A 10,038-nucleotide genomic window follows, 5' to 3' on the forward strand; every position below is an offset into this window, starting at 1 on the left:
ATCTGCTTTTTGTTCTTTATTTCTGTTTTCTTTAGCCCTTTTTCTGTCTGTAAAGCCAAACTTCACTGCTGAACTCTAGAAAATTTATTCTATTTTATGGAATGAATTGTTGCCTGATTCTAAGATTGCCAATAAAGCCAAATGAGATCTTTTAAAGTCAATTGGTTGTAATTATGTCTTTTGACACTATTCCCAAGGATATGGGGCCCTAGTCAGTTACAAGTATGCCCTGGAAGGCCTACACAGGTGGAAAATCTCTCTCTTCCTCCTTTCATATTTTCCCCCTTCCTCCTCCTTCCTTCCTTCTTTTTTCTCTTTCTCCCTCCCTTCTTCCTCCCTCTCTTCCATCCTTTCTATTTTCTTTCTTTCTTTCTTCTGTCTTTCCACATCTATTAAGAACCTATGGTGTGCCAGGCACTGGAGGCCAATTGTGCCAATAAGACCCAGTCCCCATTCTGGAGGAGCCACCACCAGGGCTTGCAGACAAGCCAATCAACAGTTGTGTCCTGGGCGAGCAGTGCTAAAATGGGGAAACACAGGCAGCTGTGGGAGCTTGGGGCCCTAAACTGGCTTGGAGTCTGGGACATCACAGAAGGATGCAGGGGGAGGCAGCAGATCTTGTTTTGAAAACACAGAGCAATGTTAGTCCTGCAAAGGGAAGGGGGCCACACAGTAGAGGGAACAGCATGTGCGAAGCCACAGAGGCGTGCAGTAGCACGGCTTCTCCCCACGGGCAGCAGGGTCCATGCAGCAGAGGATGGCTTTGGGCTGTAGGCTGAGCCTGGTTCCTAAGGGCGAGCCTGGGGGAGGAAAATGGGGGGGGGGTGAGGGGCAGAGGCCTGAGCCAGGGCAGGGGGGCTGCTGTAACAAATTGGTACTACAAATTGGATGGCTTAAAACAACAGAAGTGTTTTCTTCCACAGGTCTGGAGGCTAGAAGTCTGAAATCAAGGCATCGGTAGGGCTGTGTTCCCTCTGAGACTCTGGGGAGAATCTTTCCTCGCCTCTTCCCTGCTTCTGGTGGTGGCTGTCAGTCCTTGACATTCCTTGGCTTGCAGCTCCCTCACTCCAGTCTCTGCCCGTCGTCACACAGCGTTCTCCTTCTCTGTCTCCACATGACATTTCCTCTCCTTATAAGGACACCAGTCAATTGGATTAGGGTCCACCGAATGACCTCATCTTATCTTCATTACATCTACAAAGACCCTATTTCTGAATAAGGTTACAGTCAGAGGGTACAAGAGGTTAGGACTTCAACATCACTTCTAGGGGGATACAATTAAACCCATAACAGAGAGGAACAGGTGGTTCCCCTGACTTTCTCACAGCGGGTCATGGCTGCCCCTGCTTTGGCTTTTACACGTCAGACACAGGGCTGCTTGGTCACCGTGGGTGCCCCCAGCCCCAGCCCAGCCAGGAATGTCAGGGCTGGACAAGACGGAACTCAGCACCATGGCGCCCTCTGCTGCCCTGGTGTGGGGAAAGCAGTCTGGCTCCTGCAGGCAACGAACTGCAAAGCCCTTTGGAGAACCCATAGATTTTGAGCTATTTGAAAAAGACATCAGTTCTGAGGCCCGGACAGCCAACTGGTATGGTACTGAGGGTCTGGAGGCCTTGAGTACCAGCCTTGAGCATCCCGTCTCCTGGCTGCCTGGCTCCATGACCCTGGGCTGGCTGCTCAGCCTCTCTGAGTCTCGATCACCTCCTTGGGGAAGCAAAGGGGATCGTTCATGTTCCCACATGGCACAGGGCTGGGCACAGAGTGGTTGCTCACTCTCTGGCTACTACTTATTAATTTGTTAATTATATTAATAACAAATAAGTTAATCACTGCAATGCTCTTAGAACAAACCAGGCAGATAGTAAATGCTAATAGAGCAGTTTATACTCTAGCACCTACTGTCTCCCAGATTTGTTCTCCTTGGATCCCTAAAGGCCTAGATATGCCAACAACAATAATAATAAATAATGTAATAATATATAATATTATGGACATTTCTAGGCCCTTAGGGATCCAAAAAGATATAATTATGAGGTTCCTTAAACCCTGGATATTAGCATATTACACACTAAGTTACATCTATCTTTGATTAATAACAGAGTGGAAAATGATTTCATGAATTTGGGGCCTTTATCAGTTTTTCCTGCAAATAGTTTAAGCTATTGTCAGTTTTCTTGTTTTGTTTTTGCTTATTTTTCTCGTTATGAGATAAAGAAAGGCTTCAAGGGTGTGCGGCAAAGAACATTATTTCTTGCCACAAAGAACATAAGGAAGGTGCAAACAGTGGCTCCAGGGGGTTGGTGGGGTCAGAGCTCTCTCAGGGTGACCAACCGTCCTGGTTGCCTAGGTCCAAGGGGTTTCCTGGGATGTGAGATTTTCAGTACTACCACTGGGACAGCCCCAGAAAACTGGGACAGTTGGTCACCCTAACTCCTCCCCACCCTGCAGAAGCTCCCTCCCAGGAGGCAGGATTAACCCAAGTCCAGTGAGGGTTTAAGAGCTAGCCGATCTCAGTTTGAATTCTGGCTTTGGCACTAATCAGCTGTGTGATTTTAGTTAGGTAGCTTAACCTCTCTGATGCTGGGAGGTTGTAGATATTCGGATAAGGTGTGTGAGCATTTGGCCTGGAGCCTGGCACAAATAGGTCTCAATAAGGAGTCACTTGGCTGTGGTTTCTGCCATTCAGGCCTAGATGCCGTCTCCTAATTGGAAGCCCAAAAGTCCTGGGCCCCTGTCCTCTTGGGGATGCTGAAGGAGGCAGGTGGTTAGAGCCAGACTCATCCTTACCCTGGTCAGTCACCCCCCACCTACCTTGGTTTCTCAGTAGCCATCTTCCCCTCTGAACATGAGCTCCAGGAGGGTTTGGGCCAACTTGTTCAGTGTCGTACGCTTGGGGACAGCTCAGGTTTTGAGGGGAGCACAACAGGTATTTGGTAGACACCACATATTTTTTGGATTAGTTGAACTTACTGCCAGGGTGGAGGGGGGAAGCCGAGGGCTTGGGTGGGGTCAGAGCACAAGCAGATGTGTGATGCAGCCTGGAGTGGGCAGAAGCGGTGGGTGGCGAGGGTAGAGATAGGGTGGGGTGGGCTGGAAGCCAGGAGAGGGGCCAGCAGGAGGGGCTGATCAGGCTCTGGGGGATGGAGAGGACTTGAAGTCCTTAGGAAGTGGTCTGATAGGTCCTGCAATGTGACTTCAGGCAAGTCCCTTCCCCTCTCAGAATGTCAGTACCCACGTTTGTGAAATAGGACAGTAATTGTGCCTGCCTCCAAGGGTTATTGTGAGGATTAATGAGATCTCACAAGAAGCCCTTAGCCTGGTCCCAGGGCCTGCTGCCCAGTGCCTCACCAAGTGGTCCCCACCTCCCTGTCTCTCTCTCACACACATACACATACACACGGGGACTCTGTCCTGATCTGGTCATACCCTCCATCTGCCCCTTGCCTCTGCTCCAATCCTACCACTTCCTTGCTGCATGATCTTGGCTAAGTGACTTTCCCTCTCTGACCTCCTTTCCTTATCTCTAGCCTGAGATAACAGTCCCCACATTGCTGAGTTTTGGTGGAGTTGAGATAATGCCCACAAAGCACTTAGCCTAGTGACAGGCACATAAGCAGTCTGCAGTCAGTGAGCGCTGGGTGTACTCATTAGAATGATCACACACGTGTGCACACACACATGCACACACAATCTTCCAGGTCTTGGTAACTCGTAGGAGGCCCTGAACCATCCAGAGCTTCAGCATGCAACAGATACACACCAAATCCCTGCAACCCCATTGGGGTCTGTCCCACAGACTCACACGGGCACCTACTGTGCTCTCTTGGGGTCCTTCCACCCCAGAACCCCTCCAGTCACCAACACTGAGGCTGATTAACAAAAACACAACATCAAATTCCTTTACTTCTGAGGTCTCCCCTTTAAGGGGAGGCAGGAAATAGAACATTCTTTTCTTTGGAGGGAAAAGGGCTCAATAAAAAATGGTGTAATTAGTCAAATACTGATCTCAGTTAGGCCCTCTCTGTGTGCTGTGGGCCCAGTCCTGTCTGGCAGCATCCCCAAGATAGTCCCTCCTCACCGCAGGGGTCTGAGGTGGCACCAGGAGGAGCAGGGGGAAGCCAGTGCCAGCGGGTCCCTGCTCAGCCTCTCCTCTGTGAGCAGGCAGGCGGGCCACTGGGTGGCGGGATGTCACCACTGCAGAAAATCCCGAATGAGCTTCCAGAGCTTGGTGACCCACAGGTTGACGCCGAGGTCCATCAGGTACTGGATCTCCGGTGTGAGCATGCGACGGCAGAGCTGTGCGTGCCGCTGCCCGATGCTCTTCTTGAGGTTGTAGCCCAGGATGGACTTGGTGCCCAGCGGCTGCCAGGGCTGCATGGCCGAGTCCTGGATGGCAGCAGCGTCCACGGCCTGGCCCCCATCGATACAGATGCGCTGCATGCGCTCGTTGGCACGGCGCAGGGCAGCCACCTCGCGGGCCATGCGCTCCCGCCCGAAGGCCTCCACCCTACGCCAGAAGCTGGCGTTGAAGTGGCGGTAGAGGTGGGCATCCAGCATGTTCCAGGCCGTGGCGCGCCGGTACAGCTCCCCCGAGAGCCGCGGCCCGGGCGAGTCACGGCGGGCGTTGAGCTTGAAGTAGAGCACGTCCTCCAGCTCCCAGCACAGCAGGTCCTTGAGCAGCACCAGCGACTCATCGAAGTACTCCTGCAGCAGCACCAGGTGGAAGCGGTGCTCCACCTCCAGGACGTGCTCCTGCACCTGCGGGCTGCTGGGGTCCAGGTTGCTGTCGTAGCCCAGGTCGAAGAAGAGCAGGTTGCGGAGGTAGTGGGCGTTGTAGCCGTTGGGGTCATAGTAGCGATCGGGGTCCTGCAGGAACTCGGCCAGCTTGTCGTGGCCCGAGAGCTTCCACGTGAAGGGCACCACGGACCCGAAGTAATGGAAGGAGGACTCGAAGAGGCGGGCGGGGTCGCGGAGCACGGTGATGAAGGTGGCGTTGGGAGGCACCAGGCTGCGCACCTCGTCGTAGTGGAAGCGCATGTGGTTGCAGATGATGTTGAAGCAGGCCCCGGGCTGGTAGTCCTGCACCAGGCTGCGCGTGAAGAAGGAGGGGTAGTCGAAGTCGTTGCGGCCGCTGGGGAAGGCGAACTTGAGCCCGTGCTTCTGGCCGAAGCGGAACAGGATGTTAAGCAGCGTGCTGCTGGCCGTCTTGTGCGTCTTCATGAACACGATGTCCCGCCGTGGCTGGCACCCGCCTGCAGAGCCGTTAGCCGGAGTCACCGCCTCCGGTTCACCCGGGGCCGGGGAGCAAGGCACGGTGGCCTCCAGGGTCCTGCTGGGGACAGAGCAGTGGGGAGAGTCTCAGGGGGGCTGCTGGGGCCCTCAGTACTCAGCACCCGGGCCATGGTACCTTCCAGGAAGAGTTGTTGGGGACAGTGGTGGCAGGGGAGTTGGGATGGGGAACCAGATGGGCCTGAGTCCAGGGTGGACACCTGGGCCAGTCGTTTGGTCTCTATGGTCTCAGTTTTCTCATCTGCGAAATGGGGAAAATAACAAGTTGTGTTCGTGGAACAAGTTTTTGTCTCATTCACGACCACTGTGTTGTACATTTACAGTGAATGCATATTAGGTTGGACCACATGTAATTGCCATTTTATAGGCCCCAAATGGTCAGTTATCAGCAATTTCCTCTAGTTCGACTTCATACCACCTACTAAGAGCGGAGGCTGTGCTGGATCTGCATGTAGCAGCCCCACAAGCAGGCGGGATAGTCTGGTGGTCAGGGGCCAGGTTTGGAATCAGACAGACCCCAGCTGGAATCCAGGCCCTGTACCAGCTGACTGCTCTTGGACAAGTCACCCCCCACTGTGGCCCTGTTGAAGCCTCAGATTGTGACAGTCCAGCCCTGTACACAGATGGCATTATTTGATTCTCATGCTCCAAGAGACAGACTCTGTTATTATCCCCATTTCACAGATGGGCACGCTGAGGCTCGGGATACACAGTGAGTTCTGCCCTCAGTGGAATTTCTGCCTTGCACAGCATGGTGCAGGGTGCAGTGTGGCAGGCACTACAGTGAGTACGGGGCCCATGGGGGAGCAGCCCAGCAGGGCCACTCACGTGGAGACTGGGCTGGCATGCAGCGGGGGGACAGCGTAAGAGTAGAGCAGCAGCAGGAAGCTGGTGAAGAGAGCTCCTAGCACCAGCCCCTTGGCCATGGACTCCCAGCACTTCTTCTTTGGCGGTGGCAGCATTTCAGGCACCTGTAGGAGTAGCACAGAGTGGCCAAGCATCAGGAGGCTGGCCCCAGGGAGCCCCCATGGCTGCCCCAGGCCTGGCGGCAGGGACCTGCCTTTGCCAGCTCGGTGGCCCCCCAGTAGGGTCCAAACAGGGACAGAGAGATGAGGGAGAAACAGAGAGACCAACACAAGGAGACAGCCACAGTATTGCAGACAGAGATGGTGGGTGAAGCCATCTCAAAAGAAGGTTGGAGACACGGCAGAGAGAAGGTTCTGCTGCCTGGTTGTTTTCATTTTCAGACTGGCTAGTGAGTACATGAGTAGTCATTACCTTATTTTTTAATATCATTTTGGGCTTCATAATGAAATGCTTTTTTGGGGGGGCGGGCAGCTGGCCAGTATGGGGATCTGAACCCATGACCTTGGGGTTATAAGGCTATGCTCTAACCAAGAAATACTTTTCTAAATGAAAAGGAAAAGAAGACCTTCTCCCAGTGCCCTGTGCCTCCCAGACCACAGAGAAAGCCAGGGGCTGTCTGGGGCCTGAATCCTTCCCCTTTTGGAAGGCGCAGCCACCCCACCTGTCCTCTGTAACCCTCCTCCCAGCTGCCAAATGAGAGGCCAAGGCTCCTTATCTCTCCTCACCTGCCCCTGTGCCCCTGGGGTCTGCATGGGTGGGGCCAATGGAGAAACTGAGGCCCAGAGCTAGGAAAAGAGGCCTCAGGCTGCAGAGCTGGTCAGGCCTCTGTCCACACACCCACCTCCTCTATTGCCAGCAGGTAGGGTTGCCCAGTTAAATGTGAATTTCAGATCAATGATGAATAACTTTTTTTTAGTATAAGTATGTCCCAATATTGCATGGGACAAACTTATACTAAAAATTATTCAATCTTCCATTTTAACTGGGTGTCCTGGGGATTTGCTGTTGTTGTCGTTACTTCTTTGTTTGGGGGGCGATTTGATCTATATGTGGCAACCCTATCAGCAGGGGACTGAGACATGGGCTGTAATGGGGTCAGTTTAGGCTGAAGAACTGGAGTCCGAGAGAGCTGGGACTCAGGGGGCCTTCCCACCTCCCCTTAGCTGCAAAGCCAGGGCCCAAAACTTTCCACTCCTGTCCCAGCTCATGCTGCGTTGGGCCCTGGGCCCCTGAGGGCATGAGAGGTCATCCATGCTGCCTGTGACCATCAGCATTGTCCCCGGGGGCAGAAGCCAGATAGCCCCCATGGAAAAGTTACCCAAGGCACCCACAAACTCCTCCCTGGTGAAGGGACAATCCAGGCCTACCCGACCAGCTGGCACCACTCTCTGAATCCTTGGCTCATCGTCTAGAAATTTCCCCTCACTGGAAAGAACATGCAGAAGCAATCTACAGAGGAAGAAACTACAGAGGAAGAGGGAATTTGGTCTCCCCAGTGACAAATGAGATATCCTTGCTCACTCCACAAGGTGGACAGGGCCAGAAGTGGGCGAGGGTGTGGAAGAGTTTCTGGAGGGGCAGTTATGTCAAAGGGGGAGGGTGCAGGCTCTCTGACTTTCCGCTGTTCTACAGAAACACTTGGGTGAGTGTGCAAAGTCACGTATGCAAGGGTGTTCACCATAGGTTGGTCAGAAATAGAAAAAGATTAGAAACAACCTCAGTGTCCAGCAGCAGGGGACCATTACATAAATCAAGGCCCATTCCCAGAAGGAGTATCTGTAGATGTTGAAAACAAACAAACAAACAAAAAACTAGGCAAAGCTAAAAAAAACACATCATGGTCTATTTCTGTGGAAAAAGAAAGTTCTAGAACAATATGCATCCCTCCCCAAATTCATATATGTAAATATACACGTAGGCCCAGAAAAAAAGCACCTGGAGGGATGTATTCTAAATTTTAACAGTGGTATCCTCTGCATTGCTAGGAGAGAGGTATATAAGGGAATATTTCTCCATATTACGCATTTCTGTAACAGCTGCATTTTTAAAAGGAGCATGTACTACTTTTTTAATCAGAAAAAGGCAATAAGTTGCACTTAACACATTTAAACAACAGATCATCAAGCTTTGAAGGTGGGCTAAACCAGCCAGCCATGGTCTGGCCATGAAGGGGCCCCAGGAAGGGGAGGTGCCAACCTCAGGCTCTGGAACCCTCAGGTCTGTGTTTCAGTCTAGCACTAGGACTTCAGACAAGCCGGGAACCCCCTTGGGGTCTCAGTTTTTCAGCTGTAAAATGGGGAAACTGATAGCTTCCCTGGCTGGGCTCCTGTGAGCCTTCCTGAGATGGGGCACAAAATAACTAGCGCATAGTTATCACTCAGATTGTTGTTAGCTGCGTCCCTCCTAAGCCCCCAGTGCCTGCTCCTGGCCTTAAACAGGGCCCCCTATCAAACACAAACCTGCCCCATGCCTCAAGTGCCCCTATCTGCCCCCTGCTCCCCAGGGGCCCAGCAGAAAACAGGACAGAGCCCCAGGCCAGGCTGGACCCTCAGACTCAGGCTCAAAATTGAGCGGGGCTGTGGGCCTCAGTTTCTCTGACTTTAAAATGGGGAGGGATTAGGATTCCTGTGGCTTGCGCTCTGTAAATCCTGAGGGCCCACTTCTGCCCCAGCAGCCCCACTCACCAGGGTACTTTCTGGAACTCTGGGAGGCTGCAATGGTGGAGGCTGTGGGGTGGAGGCCAGACAGCAGGGGGCAGACCAGCCCACTGAACCACCAATCAGGCTCCGCCTGGTTCCGCCCAGAACAGTCCTCCCATCCCCCCCCATTAGTGTTTCATTCATTCATTCATTCTCCCATTTGGGCTTTCTCAAACCTTGCCAAGCTCCTGCTGCCTACTGGGCCCTGCCAGCTACTGAGTCTTGGGCCATCCCACCCTCGGGTTCTACTTTTGAGCCCCTGTTATGAGCCAGGCCCTGGTGGGGCAAGGGTGGCAGTCTTCTCCAGAGCATCTAATTGACCCCACTCAGCTACCACTGAGTGGATACCACTCCACCCATCACCCCCATTTTGCAGATGGGGAAACTGAGACTCCAGGAGGTGACATGACTTGCCCAGGGTCACTCAGCAAGGCAGGCACAGGGCAGGAATTTAAGCCCAGTACTGCTGACCTCCAACGTGCAGCTTCCTACTTTGCCCATGGCAGCCCCTGCCTGGGGTGTCCCAAGCCCAGCCCCAAGCCCAAGGGAAGGAAGGGAGGTGTACACAGCAGCAGTACCGCCACAGAAGGCAGAGGCATGGCCGGGGAGCTCTGTCCCAGTAGCGCAGCAAGGTCTGGCCTCTGTGGGCTGAGCCAGCAGCCAGGACAAGGGGAGAGGAAGCAGAGGAGGGCTGGTCCCTCCTGTGCCGGCCATCAGAGGTGTCCAGGGCTATTCGTTCCCTTCCTACGTGGCCTCTGTGACCTTGGGCATGAAGCTCACCCTCTCTGAGCCCAAGCTTCCTCATGTGTACAATGGACACACACATCACAACAGACAGGGCCATTTGTGATCACAGGTAGAGCCCCTGGGTAGAATGAGGCCCAGAGGGAGGCTGGCTGTCAGCCAGGAGCCTGGATTGAGGAAGAATAGTCGCGTGGCTAAGTGATCCTAATGAGAGAAAGCACATACCCAAGAAGTTATCAGTATGTATTAATTATTATCATCACTATTGACAAGGGTCCAGTCTCAGTTCATGAACCTGGGCGTGCCGGAGGACAGGTCTCCTCTGTGCCCAGCTGCAGACAAGCCTGGGGGTGACTCATCCCTGAACTCCTTGAGCCTGGTACCTAGTGAATGTTTGATGAGTGACACCACATGACTCTCAGGGAAGAACATAGTCAGG

At 53.3% G+C, this 10,038-nt stretch overlaps 1 protein-coding gene across 1 annotated transcript; it reads right to left on the reverse strand.

Annotated features, from left to right (window-relative positions):
- Window positions 1-4,188: 4,188 nt before the first annotated feature.
- GAL3ST1 (galactose-3-O-sulfotransferase 1) lies at window positions 4,189-6,251 on the reverse strand. Its single transcript, XM_063088185.1, has 2 exons — window positions 6,118-6,251; window positions 4,189-5,329 (listed from the first exon to the last, which is right to left on the reverse strand). Exons 1-2 carry the CDS (start codon window positions 6,249-6,251, stop codon window positions 4,189-4,191), a joined length of 1,275 nt encoding a protein of 424 aa, XP_062944255.1.
- Between the last annotated feature and the right edge of the window lie 3,787 nt (window positions 6,252-10,038).

Source organism: Cynocephalus volans, chromosome 2 (genome assembly GCF_027409185.1).
Source record: "Cynocephalus volans isolate mCynVol1 chromosome 2, mCynVol1.pri, whole genome shotgun sequence".
In the NCBI taxonomy this organism is placed as follows: Eukaryota; Metazoa; Chordata; class Mammalia; order Dermoptera; family Cynocephalidae; genus Cynocephalus; species Cynocephalus volans.